The 18,606-nt window shown below is 40.7% G+C and overlaps 1 protein-coding gene across 2 annotated transcripts in view; it reads left to right on the top strand.

The window, feature by feature from the left end:
* Positions 1–18,606, top strand: part of ABLIM1 (actin binding LIM protein 1) — a 201,490-nt gene that overhangs the window by 138,567 nt on the left and 44,317 nt on the right. For both annotated transcript variants that reach the window (XM_063132700.1, XM_063132699.1), the window contains 2 exons: positions 7,153–7,230; positions 13,042–13,197. In XM_063132700.1, coding sequence (XP_062988770.1) covers positions 7,153–7,230; positions 13,042–13,197 — 234 coding nt within the window. The remainder of the gene's footprint in view (positions 1–7,152; positions 7,231–13,041; positions 13,198–18,606) is intronic.

Here is an 18,606-nt window from a genome sequence, read left to right as displayed (position 1 = left end):
TTTTTGCTATCACTGCATCTTCATGCCTGAGAAAGCTTCATCTGCAGAAGTTCAACCTGTCATGCAGCTGTTAAAAGACATGAGTCCAGCCAAAGGTGGGATGGTGGAATGGGGAACTTAGTTTAAGTTTTGGAATGATGGAGCTTTGAAAACCTTAAGCAGGCTGACTTACTTGCCCGAAACTGTCTTTCTTTCTTATGAAGTGTAGCACCTAAGCGTTCTCTGACCATACATTTTCTTTAGCACTCTTTCCTTTCTCCTGTCTAAGGTGGATACTCCAAAACACAATTTAAATTGTTTTTAGTGGAGCCAAGGGAGATGAAAGTGTCAGTAGGCTCTAAAAGATTGCACATGGGAAGAAAAAGTTAAGAGCCGAGAGGAACAGGCAGGAATGTTAAGGTTTTATTCATTGTGAAAGTTGATCTGTAGAGTCCATCATGGTGGATTCCTGCATTGAGCAGGGGGTTGGACTCGATGGCCTTGTAGGCCCCTTCCAACTCTGCTATTCTATGATTCTATGATTGGTAGTTAAGGGCTAGGAAGGTCAATGTCATGTTGGATGGTACCACTTCTAGCAGCCTTTGTAATTATCTCCTGATCCCACCCATTGGATTTAGCATTTCTTTGAAACTTGATTAATGAGAAAAGGCTGTTAGATGTGACATGTCTAACCCAAATTTCCAAGGTATGGACATGTACTACAATAGCTGGAAATGAAATATTGTTTATATAGAAAACTTGTACCCACCATCAATCATTCCTGAAGCTGATGGTATGGATTGATGCATTCCTCCATTTCTATAGATTTAATCACAAAACAGAAATCCCCAGCTCTCTCCCAATTTCCTCAGCCTGCATTTCTCTACAAAATTCTCATGCTATCATTTGCAGATACGCTCTGAAGTCCACTAGTCATGATGTTGATGTTGCACACAGTGGTCTCATTCACATTTAGTGCTAAACCATGGTTTAATATTACAAGGACGAGCCACAGCAAGCCTTGGGTTTATGTACTCCCCTTCCCTCCTTCAGCACAGCCGTGAGGAGCTTATACTCCTTTTTTACATTTCAGAAGCTTTAGCTTCCTTTTTCAGATTAGCCTCAGCTTGTTGTGAATGCTGAACCTGGACAAACTGTGCTTAATCTTAATGATGGTTTATCAAAACAAACCAACTTCAAACCATGTGTTTGAACTGACTTCTTCTTTGAACAAAACAGAATTTGGGGTTTGGATGTAATGTCAAACTTCAGATAATCTAAAAAAGAAGTGAAAACTTCTGGTCTCCTCTCTGTAGCCAAGCCAGAAGAAGAGAAAGGAAGGGGGAACATGTGAGCCCAAGGCTTGCTGTGGCTCAGCCTCATAATGTTAAACCATGAATTAGCTCAGGTGTGAGGAACCTCTTTCAGCCTGAGGGCCTGATTCAGTTTTAGAGAAGCTCTGAGGGGATATGTCCAGTGGTGGGTGGGGCCAAAGGCAAGGAGGGTGGAACCAATTTTTTTAAATAAAAAAATCAGCCTATAGCACTTGCTGCCAGTAAATAAACCTTAAAAGAGGCATTTCACCTTTTTAGAATGGGGGGAAAAACTGCACAAAAGCTGGGGGGAAAGCCCATTGGGGCCATCTGGAGAACCCCAGGGGGCCAGATTTGGTCCTCAGATTTGGTCCTCAGGCCTGTTTCCCATCCCTGGTTTAGCATTGTGTGTGAAGCCTACTTTTATGAGAGGTGCCATAAAGTAATTTCTATAATCAACGCCTACGTGAATAGTAATAAAAAGTTATTGTTGATTAAATCTGCATTTTTATGAGTTCTGTATAATCTACACGATTTTGCCTCTATGGAACTGTTATTTTGAATGGCTACTAGCAATGTTAAATGACTGTAGAATAACTGCAAACCCAAACCAAACTGTTCCTTCTTCTCCAGCTCTTTTCACCACCTTGTATATTGAACTCCATCAAAAAACTAAGGCAGGTACTGTAAGCAGCACTAGGACAGTGTCCTTATATCTTATATTAGTGCATCCAGTTGGCTTGATGTTCAAGGGATTATTTCTGATATGGTGTACTTGCCCCATATAATTCCATAGAGCATGACTTGAACATCTGTAATGTAGACGTGGGCAGCCATCACATCCCTGTGTCAGGATGATGTGGATGGCTCCAGTGCTTTTAGAAGATATCTGTCTAAATTATGTGCAATGCATGGCAAAACCAATGTCAAGGCAAAGCAGAGGTGCCATTTATTTAAACCAGTCTGATAAGGGAGAGAAGATTCTTGGAAGACTGGGGTCTTCATGTGATATAGGCCAACTTTGAGATGTTTCTGCAACAAATAGCATCATATGCTCTAATATGTGAAAATGAATATAGGGACACTTTTGTATTGAAGTCAAAGGAGTGAAGAGAGAAACACGGGGTGGAGCATAAAGTAACAACATGTATTTAGAGGGAACCAATCAGCACAAAGACAGCAATGTTAAAACTGTTCTTTGAGGATTAGCATCCCTGGAGGGTGGAGAACAGCATAGTCAACATTATCTCCTTTATATACAAGTATGTCTAGAACAAAAGTACAAAGCACTCCTGTTTTGCATGTCCTTTCTTGTTTGAACTGAATTACCAACATTACATTTTGGGGTTATTGAATGTTCGTTCTGCAGTACTTATCTCAGTTGATGTTAAGGCAGAATTTGAAGATAAGTTATTCATCCCTTGGATGGTGTTTGGCCCACACGAAGCTTATTTTCGTGGCAATCCTATATGGGAGTCTAGTTAGAAGTAAGATCCCCTAATTTCAGTAGGATTTACTTCCTAGTAAGCGTTCATGGGATTACAGGGTTGCTGTCACAGCCAGGAAGACAACGTGGCAGCAAATGCAGGCTTCATGGTCAAAGGCTGTGTTTACAGCTATTCGGAAATAAGCCAAACAAAGCAAACAACAGTTTTCCACCAATTGCAAAGTATATTTGTAAGTGTAGAACAGCAGTCTTTGAAGAGGGGATATAAAATCCTTTCAGGTTTCAGACTATCTGGTCATTTTTCCACACAGAGAAGTAGGGGGAGATTTGAAAACACTAGAAAAGACATGATTAAAATTGACCTTGTGTGACTGACTGAAGAGGAGCAATGGGGTTGAAGGGAATGGATTTGAATAAGCAGAATACCTTAAAAGTATAAGGAAATTATCTTAAAATATAGGCTGCCTCTTTAAGCATAGAGCTGTATAGTCATGCATAATGTTGAAAGATGACAACTGTCAGTTGTTGTGTTTTTGTGTTTCCTTTTTAAAGCAAAAGACTGATTAGTCCGAAATATGTCAACAAAGCGGACGTTTTTCACATGGATGCAAAGTGATAACAGCCAAATGAGATCAAGCTGAAGGATGCTGAGCTATCCGACAGTCATTTGGCTGAAGGTCAAAATAACAGAAACAAAATTTAATTGAGAGGAGGAGAGGAGGGGAATAAGGAAGAAAACAATTGCAAAGTGGAAGAAAAGGAAAATAAGGCTACAGCCATATCAGTATTTCTGAAACATTTTGACCTTAATCGTTCCACTTGAATGCTTAAAAACATAACATCCAGGACACAGGGTGTACTAGTGATGCGCTTTCTTTCTTTTTTGGCCTTACAAGAGCAAAATTGTGCTGTTGATAGGTCTCACAGCATGCTCATACTGCTGTCAGCCCAAAACTTGCACTGAACAATGATTGGCTAACCATCTCTGAGGTTCATTCTGTCATTTTTCAAGAGTAACAATGCACCTTGTAGCAGTCCATTAAAAAAACAAAATCTGAAAACTCAGCACACCCATTTTGCTTATTGATGGTAAGATAAACACTAGTATGAAGCTGGGAGTTTGACTTCCCCGCAGAAAAGCTGTAGGATCCCTTACAGGAAATGTTTTCTAAAGGATAAGGAAACCCCAGTAGCCTTGCTCTTGTCTTGTCAAATATTTCCACTGTGGTATCTGGAAGGCGCACAGTTAGCTCCGCTCCACCATGCAATCTCTGGCCTTGGTTGCTAGCCAGTGATAGACAAGGACAAGTTCACCAAGAGTTTAATTGTTAAATAGCATTCAGTTAAAAGGCGGGGGTGGGCGGCAAGCATCACTCCACCTTCTCTTTTCTGATTTCTTTTGGTCTTGAAAGGTCATGGAAATGTTTGCTGTGGGAAGAAACATGTCTCCATTTCCAAGGCAACTGGGCTGATGCTCTTTAGTCCCTATTCATGCCACAATGTGGATGTGTGGTTGCACATCCCACTGCATTTCATACCATGTAGATAGACAACATTGGCATTTGCACCTGTGTTGCCAAAGCAATACAGTTGCCTTGCATGAAGACATTCTTTCCCTGTGCTAATTTAAATAGGGAGCAACGAATCAGCTTTGTTGGCCCTCAGTGATGTCATCCAGTTGGCTACATGGCGCCATGATGTTATTGTCTTCCTTAATTGATACCTGATTGGGTAGCATCACTGCGGAAGAAAGAAGCGTAGCCATAAAAAATGGGAAATGAGAACTGTGGATCACTGCAAACCGCAATTAGAAAGGTTCTGTTTGTGAGTGGGTGGGGCTTGTGCTTCTGAAAGACCCTATTTCACCTTGAAAAAGTCAAGAGTGAAAATCTTGCAGTGGTCCAGTTAAAATATCCAATCAACCCCCTTCTCCATTTTAGGATCTTTTTAGTTTTATATTCAGTTCCACAAAGCTAACAGTATGAATCTGGGGACTGGAGGGAAGTAGTTAATTCCTTTGAAGACTAATACTTGTTTCCGTATCTGCTCAGATTAGCTTAGTGCTTTGCATTTTTTCCATTCATATTCATGCATGTTGATCTTTTATTAGGAGCCATTAACTGTGGGTTTTTACAATGTATTTAACTTATTCTTTACAACATTTAAATGTATTGTCATTTATTTTTCTGTAGTGAAATATAAGCTCTTACATGTTTGTTTGTTCATTTTTGCATGATTGGATTTTGGTAGAGTAACAAAGGATTGGCTGTTACTGAAACGAAAAATGACATCACTTTGATTGTTTGTTGAGCAGCTAAGCCAAAATGAGTCTTCTAGTTCTGTCTTGCTTGTTTTATCATTAGAGCAATCCAAGCTGCTGTCCTATGGGAACAACTTCCCACCTTCCTCATGAACACCATGGTTCACACGATCAAAGAAGTTTTAATAACTGGTGCATGTTGACTGCCATTTTTCCTAATCACCTACCTGGGCATGGCTTGTTGCGTCATCCAAACCCAGATGGCATGGTTTGTTTGAGGGGGAAACAGCCCTCAGATAAGCCTACAACAGCCCACTCTTGCTTATTTAATCATGTGAACTGGGTCAGTGGAACTTTCTTCTGAGTAAACATGGCTAAGATAAGACAGCTCACATGTCGGCTGACATTTGAATCTGGTCCTTCTGGTTCATGGCACATGCTTTTAACCACTTAGCTTTGTGGGCAGACTGTAAATTGTGCCTATCAGTTTAAGAAAGAGGAAGAAATAATGGCAGTTTAAAGCTCTAGAGCAGTTTCTCCCAACCTGGTTGGAGAGAGCTGCCAAGTCACAACCTGAAGAGTCCCTTTTAAATCATTCAAGGGGTTGTCTTGACGTCATCTTTACCCTGGGGTGGCTCCGAATATGCACGGCATCGGTTAGATGGCACAGCCACAGATTCGAAGCCACACTGGGGCAAAGAGCCAAAGATGCATGGCTGATAGGTAGGGGACTTACCCTGAGGGCAGCCTGGCTCTTCCACTGGACTATCCTTGCTCTGGAGCCACTCCGGGGGCATTCCCAGTGGATAGTGACCCCTAACTGGTCACAATCTGCCTGGGCAGGGTGTGGGCCGGCAAGTGGAATGGCCATTGGAATGACCCGTGCTGCCTTGCCATGGGGAGAAGAGTTTCCATTTCAAGAAAATAAATTATTTTCTTCCCCCAAGCTACCTCCTTTTCACCCATCCTTGTTTCAACCCAAGAACGAAAGCCTAGAGTTACAAAAAAATGCAAGGAGGAGCAAGGCATTTTGCTGCCTGAAGTGAAATCGAAATAGCAGACACATGTGCACACACCTCTGTTAGGACAACATTTTAAAAAGTCTTGCTATATTATTCTGACACAAATTCTTGACTTCATTTATCTACTACGACCACCAAAGTGCTGCCTGAAGCAGGTTGCTTCACCTTGTTGCAAAACAGGGCCAACCCTAAGGAGAAGACGCAAGATGCATAGAAGGGAAAAGAAATCAGAAAGGAACAATACCAGCCAACAAATATTATAAACAAATATTTTGAAAATCTTTACTACATTTTGAAGTAGATTGACTTCTTTGTGTTGACATTTTTGTGGAATGTGTCTGGTATTCAGAATGATGGATATTTGAAAGGCATAAATGCTAAAGGATTATAAACAATGTTCAGTTTCTTTCTCAAAGTTTAATCACTCTTGTGGGCTATTTAAAAATATAATATTGAAAATGTCCACATTACTGCTATATCTGCAGTGATGTAAATGTTAATTGCCTGACCATGCAATCTCATGCATGTCTACTCTGAAGAAAGCCCCATTGAGCTCAACAGGGCTTAATCTCAAGAAAGTATGTGTAGGGTTACACCTTGAAGAAGCTCTGACATTTTATTATTCTCAATTGTAAAGCATTCAAAATGGGAAAATTTACTTTCTTTTTGGTTAGTTGTACTTGTCCGAAACTCCTCCCCATCCACTATTTATAACATTTCTGTAGTGATACCTATTATGTTACACCTTCATGGAAGCATTAGCGGTGCACATGTTGTTGCAGGCAAGGTCTAGAGCTTAACCATGTTTTTTCTAGCTGGGTTCCATCACACTCAAGCAACAGCATTCCCAGGAATGGGCAAGGATACTATTTTGATGCGTTGGTGTTTTGCGTTCATCCTTGCTGGCTATGTATGCATCAGAGAAAAAGTTTTTTTCTGTTCACAAAATGCAATGCCCTCTCCACATAGAGAAACTCAGCCTGATTCACAAGTTCATAATGAAAGCTTTGCAGTTTTCAATGACAAATTTTGACTTGTTAATTTGACTATGACTGTAGATTTCTGTGTTTCAAACAGGATAAAACATCCAGCCATGCCTTTACAGGTGAACTTTTTTGGTTTTATTTACAGCCTACAAGAACTTCCTCAGAAAGTATTTATTCTAGGCCCGGATCCAGTATACCTGGCTCACCAGGGCATTCAATCTATGTAAGTATAATTTCATATTACTTTATTATTATTAATGATTGATTATTATTTATTTATTAGTGATACCTTTGTGAGGAAATAACAACTGAGATTTTTAGTGCTACCAGTGAGATCCATCTCTGTTTATTCACACTTGCACCAGGCCTGCTCCAAGATTTCTGCTAGAAGCACATGCCTTGCAGAACCCTTGAGATGTTGTTTTGCAGATTATTCATCTAAAATTCAAGTATTGACTATCATATTCCAAAGTACTTTGGAGAAAAATTGCCACAGAAGTATGCTATCCTATCCTATAATGAGCCATTGAGAAGAAAGAAGACTTGGAGATTTTGAATATTTCTTTTTTAAAATGTGTGTATGGAACTTGTCACCAAGCCGCTGTGCCATAAAATAAGTGCTAGGAGCCAGGAGGCTATTAAATAAATGGAGAAGGGTGCCAGCCTATAGGACAAGGACCTCTCAGAGGGAGAGAAGATCCTGGATCTTTGCAGCTCCAATCTTTTTCCTAAAGGATAGTTTGGCAATCATGCCTGACCATGGGACAAGATGAAATCGAAGGTTGATGAAATGAGCCAGTCTTATTCCCAGAAAGGTGAAGGGAGAGTAGCAGGCAACATAGCTGGTGGGACCAAGGTATTCAGGAAAGGCTTGCAGAGCCTGGGATCAAAGGCAAGGCAAGGCACCCATGAGCTCTGCACAGTAAGTACTTTATTCCATGCTAACAGGAAGGGGGAAATTATATCAGAACAGGAAAGGGTAGCAATGGGAGAGGTTGAGCAAGGCAAAGAGCCAGTAAAGCTACCTGGGTGTCAGGAAGCCTATGGCTTTCCACAGAGATGAAGCAGCTCAAGCAGAAGTCCTGCGATTCAAGTCTGTTTGTGGATGCTTCCAATGGTGGGTCTTGAACCTCTTTCAGCCCAAGGGCCATGTCTACAGCTGGTGTCAGCCCTGGGTCATTTGCTATCATGCTGTAATGATAGCTACCACCAGACTGATTTCTACAAGTACAAAAACAACCTGGTATTTATTAAGGATATTAGTTTGGCAACCAGTAAAGTCGGTGGAGGTTTTTCTGTTCACATCAGCTGAGATAGGTGCCTAAAGGAGGACTCCTTATGCTGATTTCAAGCCAGACCAAACAGGAACTATGTCCCAACCCCAATCCATAAAGCAATAAACCAGATTAGCAAACTGGTAAAGACAAATAATATCTAAATAATCTGATAGATGTTTTATCTGTACAGGCTACAAACAAACAGGCACTAGGCAATAGAAGAGAGTAGAATCAAGTTGTACAATGTCCTTCAGTACCAGAAATAATCAATACCAGAAATGACCAAACACATTTCCATCGTAGGTCTCCTTAAGTGGTTAAGTATATCAAAAGGTACACAGATTTCAATCCAATCTTCCCACATCTATTAACAGAATAGACTGCAGTGTCTTTATCAATTCAGACACAAATTCATGGACCTTCCATATGAAAAGGAGGACATGGCTCCTCTTTTGTATCTGGTCATGCTAGGCAGGGCACCTGCAGCTTTAACTGTTGTGATGAAGAGGGAACTTCAGTAGGTGCTGCATGCATACAAATGACACCTGCTGAAATTCCCTTTTCTGTACAACTGTTTAAGATACAGGAGCCCTGTCCTCTGTTCCATATGGTCACCCTTCACAAGCCAGAGCTTATGCATATCTTAATATTGTAAAACTGAAAGTGGGCTTAGGCTCCACTGTAAATTTATAATTCTGGAAAAGGCAAGGAACTACAGTGGTCATACACCAGGTGGTTAGCCTAAATACCAATGGAATCACTCAAGATTCTTCCCTTTCAGGAACCTACAAGCCTAATGCCCCTTTCGGCTTAACTTTACCAGTTTGCTTACCCCAGCTGCTGATTTCAAGCTACAGAGCCTATTCTAGAGTGAAGCCAGAGTTTTCACATGGGTGGATTCAGAGCCTTTGGCAAAGGTGGCCCAGGCAACTTCTCATTACACAGTATAGCCTTTAATCTGCAGTATCAGGCAACCTTTATATATGATTTGTATGCCCAAGGGGAGTAATTAAAATGTCTTAATAGCAGTAGCGAAAACATTTCTAGACGTGATGCTCAGTTTTTAACTAAGACTGGCTTTTAAAAGTTACAGTTGCACAAGGTCATTTTGTTAAGCCTAGACATCATACTAAAACAAGTTTGAAGAATATGCATTATAATTAAATGCACATCTGTTTGTAATGTAAATTTAGCAACTAGCATTAGCATGTATTTGCTATTGCAGAAAAAAAGTCAAGTAATGCTGACAAAAAATCACTATATTTTTTAATGATAACTTCCTTAATAACAACATTTCATGTAACTCTCTGCCAGCACTACTCCCATTTATCCAAACTTAAGATTTTTTCACATGTTTTGAATTATCTCAGCTATTTAATCCCTTCACCTATAAATGAAACGAAATAATATAAATTTTCCTTCCATTCTTTGGTGTAGTATACTACAACACTAATGATGTAGCCTTATGCATATTTGCTCAGAAGTAAGTTCAATTATATTCAGTAGGAGTTATTTCTGAGTAGACACTCATAACACTGTGCTACAATACTGCAATCCTGTACATACTTACCTGGGAGTAAATCTCACTGAACTCAGTAGATCTGACTGCTGAGTAAACATGTGCTTAGGATTGCACTAATTGAGCCCTTATTTCCCAACCATGAGCTGAGTGCTCATGTTTATTACAAAATCAACAGGCCCAACAGAACCTTGAGGTTTGCAGAAATACACCCCCCCCCCCAGTTCAAACAAACAAACAAACAGGCAAAGGAGGCAAACACCCTAAAAAGAGAAGCTAAAACACAACTGCACATGTTTGGCTCCCCAACCTGGTTTACATGATCATTATGGCTTAAACAAGCTACAGTGACTTATTTAAGCCATGGCACATACCAGGCACCGTTTGCCTAATTACCCACCTAGGTATGGCATGGCATGTCCAAACCCAGGTGGCATGGCTTGTTGGAAAGAAGAACAATCCTCAACCCATGGTTGTTGATGGGTTATTTGCGGGTTGTTTCCCTCTCCAACAGGCTATGCCACCTAGGTTTGGATAACATCCAGCATTACCTGGACGGATAATTAGGCAAATGGTGCCCAGCATACACTGTGGCTTAAACAAGCCACTGTGACTTATTTAAGCCTTGGTGATCATGCAAACCAAGTCACCCAGGTTTGTTGCTACAAAAATCTGTTGGAACTAGGGCTGTTGTGCAGGCTGTGGGGTGAGTTTGTTGGTGGGAGGAAGCAGGAGGAGGGATTGCGGGTGGTGCAGGGAGAGAAAGGAAAGAAATGGAAGGGATGGGAGCAGAAACAGCATAGAGGAGGGAGAAGAAACAGAAAGCAGAACCAGGGGAGAGAGGTAAGCAAAAAAGCAAGTAAGTGGGAAAAGGTGCAGCTAGGACCAGGAAGCAGGAGGTAGGAGAGAATGAAGAAGGAGCGATGGAAGCCAAAACGAAAACAAGGGACAAACAGGGGAAGAAGTTGTGGCAGGGACAGGGGGGCAGGGAGAAATCGCTGGACAATGGACAGAGCGGAGAGGCAGGGGAAAAGGAGAAGTGTAAAATGGGAGGCGCAGCAGGGAAATAGGAAGCGAAAGGCTATGTAAGGGAAAGGAAGCGATATACAGTCATGCGAGGTGGTGTTGGGGCACTAAGCTCATTAATTAATCCATGCTACCTTTTGTTCTTTCCCCTCCCCCCACGTGTGCATTTGTTGCTCTCCATTGTTATTAGCATTCACCTAATGTGCCAGAGTGTTCCATATTTTTTAAGTGGGCCACATGGCTGAAGTAGGTTTACAGTCGGCCAATCTTAGGATGTGTACAGAGTGTACAGATTTTAAAACCAAATTTTAAATCACTTCGCTGGCTGCCAATTAGTTTCCAGGTGAAGTATGACGTGTTGGTTATTTCCTTTGGGTCCAGGTTACCTGCGGGCTCACCTTCTCCTGTACAATCCGCCCCACACACTCAGTTCCTCTGGGGAGAATTTACAACAGTCAGCCAAAACTAGGCTGTAAACCGTTACCCAGAGGACCTTTTCTTCTTGCGCTCTCAGACTGTGGAATGGCCTGCTGGGAAGGATTCGCCAACTTAACAGTCTTTCTGAATTTAAAAAAGCTATAAAGACTGATCTCTCCCGGCAAGCCTACCCAGTCAAATTTTAAAATGTCTGTCTGTTGTTTTAATAATGTATTAGCTTTATATGTTTTTAATCAGTTTTATATATTTTATAGTATTTTTTATATTTTATGTTGTTCCCCACCTCGATCCAGAGGGAGAGGCGGGTCATAAATAATAATAATAATAATAATAATAATAATAATAATAATAATAATAATAATAATATATTCCAGTTTGATTTTTTTTAACTGAGATTGGCCAGAATAGGCTTTAATGTGATCAGTAATTTAGAGGTAGATAAATTCTGCTTAATCTATATATGTGCTCTCATTCCTGACATAATCATGCCAAGAAATTACCATGATTTATAGGAGCTATAGCTGCCCTATAAATTCTATTGTCAGACCAATAGAACACTTTAGCAGGACTGTGTGGCACATTGCAAGGCTTCCCTGGTCCTGCTACCGCAAATCCTGTAACTTGAAAAAGCAGGGATTGAAACCTGGGAATTTATACATGCAAATCTTGCCATTTGGGGTTAGGCCTACCTCAGTTGAGCTACTTAGGTGTGTGCCCAATCCAGGTGACAAGAAGATGTCTGAATGCCCTCCAGTCCTTTCTCCTGTGCTGAGCTGGGATACTTGGTATCAAACAATCCTTATACACTAGCCTGTCTCATGAATATTTGCATGCACTGAAATGACCAAGACATGCCATGAAGTGATCAAAACGTACCATATTATAAAAAGGACCTATAAAGCCTGAAATTACTTGACACCCCCCTCATATTTAGGAGATGCCACTTCTTACAAGGGCATTATAGTCAGCCGGGGTGGGGGCTGCATTACAATAACCGTCTATGTACCAGGCCAGGTGAAACAAGTTCAAGGTAAGGCCCACAGTTGTAGAGCTCACTCCCAAAGTGAGACAGTAATGTCACAGATTTTTCCTCAAACACCGTTAGATTTCTTTTAAAGAAAGCTTTTTATTGGTCAGACTGGAGATGTTTTCAGTAAAATAATTTGAAGCTGTACTGTGCTTTCTTCTTGGAAAAGGGTTGTTTTGGATATTTTAGCTTTATATCTTAATACATTTATAAATAAATAACAATGCATTATGAACTATTTTTAATCATATGTAGGCCACCTTGAATTCTTGAGGATGGGTGGGACAGAAATGTGATTACCAACAATAATAAAATTCAGTTATACTTAGCTGTCAATGAGCCCACACTGTTCTTAACATGTCTTTGAGATAGAGATTGGCAGTGATGACTGTATGTATTACATCTTTTGCTTATGGGAAAATTAAACCCAAAATAAGGAAGTTACTTCCCAAAGGCTACCCACTGAGTTTTTGGCAGAGCTGGATTTAGAATTCATAGCAGACTTTGAATTGCTATGATGTATTGCCAAGTTCAGGCCTTAATGCAGCAGCAGCAACAACAACAGGTTTCACTCTGTTGAAGATGCTAAAGACCAACGGGAGAAAATGGTTGCTTCCTTTAAAATTAATAAGCTGGCAACCAAGGTTTTCTTTAACCCTGCTACATCAGCAAAGTTCCTCAAATGAATTGCGTACAACAAAATCTACAACTTTGTGTGTTAATTTATCTTTTGTCTTTGACCTTCAGGCAAAAGTAGACAATGAGATCCTTGATTATAAGGATTTAGCAGCCATTCCCAAAGTCAAGGCTATTTATGATATTGAGCGTCCAGACCTAATTACTTACGAGCCCTTCTACACTTCCGCCTACGAGGAGAGACAGGAGAGGCAGAGTCTTGGAGAGGTAATGAACTGGGGAGTCTCCCATTCTGTTCTTATATGTGCTTTTATGCAAAGCCAGCTTAGCTTCTGTCCTCTTTATAAAGTGACACTGCTGTTGGTGTTCCATCCAAATGCTCTGCATCTCTCCAGCCTTGAATTGCGATGGTCTTCGCCTTGCGGCATAAAGGCAGCTGCAAAAACAAGCATGTGGCTCCACTGTGTCTCTTTCCTTTTTCATTAACACCCACAGCTGCAAAGACCCCTGTTCAAATGTTTAGTTCGCGATGCCCTTTTCCTCACCGCTTCAGGGCAGTGTATGTGTGAATCAAGCATAGTGGCGCTGGCTAGCAGGATGTGATTTTGAAGCACCAGTGGGGAGTTGAGAGTTCCTGAGCTTTGTGTGGCAACAAAAAGGTCTAAATTTGGTAGGACTGGCACACAGTCTTAAAGGAAAACTGGTATATCTTTACAATATTTTTGTGAAGTGTGGGCACCAAAACAATGATTATTCACACTAAACCATGAAAAACAGATCAACTGGTTACAGGGAAGCTATTTGGGTATGCATTTCAAAAAATGAAAACTTAAAGACCTTTCTTATGACCAAGTGTGGGAAAGATAAAGCCACAAAAAATTGCCTTCCACCCCAGGGTGGAAGGGCTCCAATTTCAGACACAGGAAACCATGCTCCCCCCACCTGCTCCCTCTCATACTTCGCATGGAGAGAACTGTACTGGCCATCTCTCTGCACTCAGAAATTAGAGCTCAGAGTTGGGGAAAAGGAGGCAGGGAAGAGACCAGGGCTGCTGTGGTTCACCTTTTCCTATGGCTGCCCCAGCTTCCTTCCCTCCCCTTCTGAAATTGCCCATCTAGCAGAAATGCTGGGCAACCAGAATGCAGAGGTGAACATTGCATGCGCTATCCCCTCGCCTTGCATTGGATACTCAGCAGCCTCTGGGTTCAGAGGCTGTCAACTATCCATGTAGGATTGTGCCCTTAGTGCTTTAACAGAAGCAGTCAATGTCCAAAGATCAGACAACACCTAAATTGTACTAGTTGAATTAAGGGATGGTATGGAATAGGTTACCCTACCCATTAAGCTTCTGGACGAACTCAGGACAAACACCTGTTTGCTTGTAGGTTGGGCATCTCTCTTGCTACACGGGATGCTTCGTCTTCACAGTACCATCTTTCATGTAATCCTTGTATTCTTCTGGATATTGCCTATCATATTTCAGAATATATACAAATGCTGGGCAAGTCTGTGCATCATCCATGTCAACTACAGAAATACTTGATCCTCAGTGGCTTAGGAGGAATTTGCCTTCTCCAAAGGACTCCCCTAAATGATTGACTTTCCCACAGATAGTGCAAATTATGTATGTACCTAGCATGTGTCAATTGTTTCTTGCAAGTTGTGTGCAAAGCCCTTTAGGAACTCTTGCATGCTGCAGTGTTTGTACAGTTGAAGCAAAAAATAATGTGCATTCGTCTTGTGGAGATGAGAAGGACTAACCAATTAATGTTGAAAGACAAAGAAATTAATAATAAGCCTAACAAAATAGGGAGGCAAGATAACATGGAGCCCATTTTTGTCCTTTGTTGGTCATTGTAACTTATGGGTGCTGTTTTGTTTGTTGACAAATGTGCTCCAAAGAGATTGTCACCACAATCTTCAGCAGCGCAGATGTTGAACTGGGCATGGGGCACTAGAGCCGTGCATGCATGAAGATGTCCAAAGGGAATGGTTAATATCATTCCATGAAATATACATCCTATAATGTGCACATGTTAAATGATAGGACACACTGGGGAGCTAACTACAGACTAGTTCCACATTAACATGCTCCAGTGCTGTTTTTTGTTTTTTAAAGCGAAATTGGTTTAGGGGTGGGAGAATTGAAAGCAAAGCAGGGGGTTGCTCAGCCCTCATGTTTGTGAAGTATTCTATTCTATTCTAACACAATTGAAACAGAATGATGTAATGGAGAGGGGACTTTCTTTAATCCACATTTCTGGATGCCTGCTGTCTTCCCAGCTCTGTTATGAAAACAACTGGACAGCCTTTTATCAAGTAATTTCTTCTTTGTCGAACTCTCTGTTGTCCCTTCACACATTTCTTTTGAGAATAGTGGTTCTTCAATAAATATTGCCTTGTATTGACAATTAAAGAGAACTGTCAGGGCACAGGGAAGGGTACAAGTGGTAAAAAATCAATCAATCCATGTTGACCTCTAAGGTCTGGACTAAAAGTCCAGGGGTTCTGCAATGAAAAATGTAGGATCAATACAAAGCTAGGATAATACATAAGCAGAGTCAGGTCATGAAATCCAGTCTGTATGAAGTCAGTTGCTATCAGAGGTCAAGGAAATAGGGGAAGTAGAGTCAAGCTGGTTTAACCATGGGTTCCAATTTTGGATTATTCCTACCCCAACAACCTACAATTCCAGATTTGCATGTCACACTAAACAACCCAGGGACGGAGTGTACATAATCGTCCTTCTCTCCATTTATCCTCACAACAACCCTGTGAGGTAGGTTGGGCTAAGAATCTGTGTCTCGCTCAAAGTCACCCAGTAAACGTCCATGGCCAAGTGGAGACCGGAACCCGGATCTCCCGATTCCCAGTCCAACACTCTAACCACTATACTACACTGGCTCTTAAAACTGGGTTCAGATCCAAGATGTTTTCATTGCAAAATCTGTGCACACACTGCACAATACTTATACAGTTTAGTCTTAACAAACATTATCCATGACAGCTTCTGCATAATGGAAAAAATAATTGCCTATGTAAACAGCTTCTGAGATAGGAACTGTCCTTATGTGTTACCCTAAAAAGAACCCTGGTAACTATTTGCAAAGGAAAGTCAATAATTCAACATAATGTCAAGTTGACAGTAGGTTTTGTTGAGTGTGAATTTATTTGTTACATTTTTAAACTGCCCAATAGCTGAGGCTCTCTGGGCCGTTCACAATTTAAACCATAAATACAGCAAGGGAAATCATAATATAAACCATAAAAGTTAAGAATACCATATAAAATCAAAGTAAGTTACAACCCAGGGAAAGCCTGTGTGAAAAGATATATTTTCAGGTGGTGTTTAAAGGATGTTACATTTTCTGCCTCCCGAACTGCACAAGGGAGGGTTTTCCAGATGGCGGGTGCCGCTACAGAGAAGGCCTGCCATCGGGGTTCTTCATAGCGACTTCCTGTTTGTTTTGGAATGTCCAGCAAGACCGGTCTGAGGATCATAAATCTCATCTAGGTGTATATAAGGCAAGACTGTCTGTTTAGGGATAGCTAGGTGACCCAGTGAGCACCCTAGCTGCTGCATTCTGCACTAGCTGCAACTTCTGAACCATGCACAAGAGTAGCTCCTCATAGAACATGTTACAGTAATCTAATTGTGAGGTTATGACTGTGGCTAGGCTATCCCTATCCAGGAACAGGCATAGTTGTCATTCCAACTGAAGTTGTTAACGGGCAGTCTGAGCCATCAAGGCCACCTAATCCTCCAGTAACAAAGACGGATCTGGGAGCACCCCCAAACTATGGACCTGCAACCCCATCCAGAACAGGCAAATACCCCAATTCCTGGACCTGGGAACCATAGGGCCTTTGGCTTCAGCTTCAGTTTCAGTTTATCGGCCCTCATCCAAGCCATAACTGTATCCAGACACTGTTTCAGAATGTGTACGACTTCTCCCAATTCAGATGTTACAGAGAACTGGAGCTGGGTATCATCAGCATACAGGTGACACTTTTCTCTAAATCTTCTGATGACCGCTCCCAATGGCTCCATATAGATATTAAATAACACTAGGGACAATATATAAAAAGTTTATATAGAATTGATAATGTTTATTATCAATCTCTGCAGAATTGATAATGTTTATTCACATGACTTCACTATATACTTGGCTCTATATTTTTTCTGGCTTCATTATTAGCTGCGTCTTTTTTTCCCTGTTATCAGCAAACCAAACCAAAGTGGCTTGGGCGATCCATTTATGAAAACTTGTAGGATTGAAAACAAAAGGGAAATAAATGAAAATATACACAATCAAAGCTGAGCTCTTCATCTTTTAATTCAGGTATTCCTCCCCTGGGTAATGATAATCCATCTAGTGGAAGTAAGAAATCCTTGTTTCCTACTAGATCACATTCCTGCAAAATGTTTCCACTGGGGAAGAATTCCAGATTCTTAAAGTGCTTTTTCATCTGGAAATTTCTTTTGAATGCTAAGATATTACCCTGTGTTGTATGCATTATCTAAATATAAATATTGATGAGAGTAGATACCTAAATTGTCCAGTGAAATAAAGAGATGAAATTTTAGGATGTTGAAAAAATACGTAGTTTTTTTTCTAAGTAGTGTCACAGGATTCATCTTTTTCAGAGATTTTTGGAGGTACTTTTTGAAATACAGACCCCTGAAGAAAGCCCATCTATGTAAGTCAGGGCTGAAATGCATAGGGCTACTACTAGAATATAACCACATATTTTTTCAATATCTTGGGATTTCATCTCTTTATAACATTGGGCAACTGTTCTCCAGCTGTTCCAGTTTTGTTTGAACCTGTTATCTAGTAATTCAGTGGGATAATGTGCCACCATCCTCTAGAATGACCAGATCTTGTTACTTGGTCTTGAGCAGAAGTCTACTGTTGTCTACTCTAGTTGCAGGGTATATTTGTTATCTTGTATAATACCAGAGAACATCTTTCTTTTTCCTCCAAGAATAGGCATATTTTCAATCCTCATTGGCAAAGCATCCTTCTCAATCCACATTTAAGGCGAAAAAGAAGAACCCATTGGTCTCAAAATAGTTCCAGTCACTTTAACTGCAGCCCTTTCCTCACAGGCTTGGGTGTTTTCTTTAATTCTAATTTTCTGTTTCCCATATTTGGCCACTGATTTTATTTATTTATTTATTTATTTATTTATTGCATTTTTATACCGCCCAATAACCGAAGGTCTCTGGGTGGTTTACTTGAGGTTTGTGCATTTCTCTGTGCTATCATAGGAAGAGATTTTCCTCACCAACTTTGCTAGATAAATTAGGGTGCAATCCTATGCATGTTTAGACAGAAAATGATCCTACAACTCCCAGCATAGCTGGCTGGGGGATGCTGGGAGTTATAGGATTTTCTCTGTCTAAACATGTATAGGATTACACCCTTAGTCTCTGAACTACTACTGGTTTTTCAAACCTTACTACAGAAAATGTTTTCGCATAGCACCATCTAGTGGAAATCAACCAGTTACTATTCTAGTTGCAATGATGTGTTCCTCGAGGAATGAATTCAGTAGGTCCAATTTATCTAGGAATAAATAATTCTGGAATGGAAAGACTTGATGTTTGATTGCACCATATTTTACTGGGGAATTCTGGTTTGCAAACTGCTTGCAGCTTCCCTTCCACTA

Source organism: Elgaria multicarinata, chromosome 8 (genome assembly GCF_023053635.1).
Source record: "Elgaria multicarinata webbii isolate HBS135686 ecotype San Diego chromosome 8, rElgMul1.1.pri, whole genome shotgun sequence".
NCBI classification, from domain to species: Eukaryota; Metazoa; Chordata; class Lepidosauria; order Squamata; family Anguidae; genus Elgaria; species Elgaria multicarinata.
Note: the sequence above shows the minus strand (reverse complement) of the source record. Positions and strands in the feature narration are given on the sequence as shown.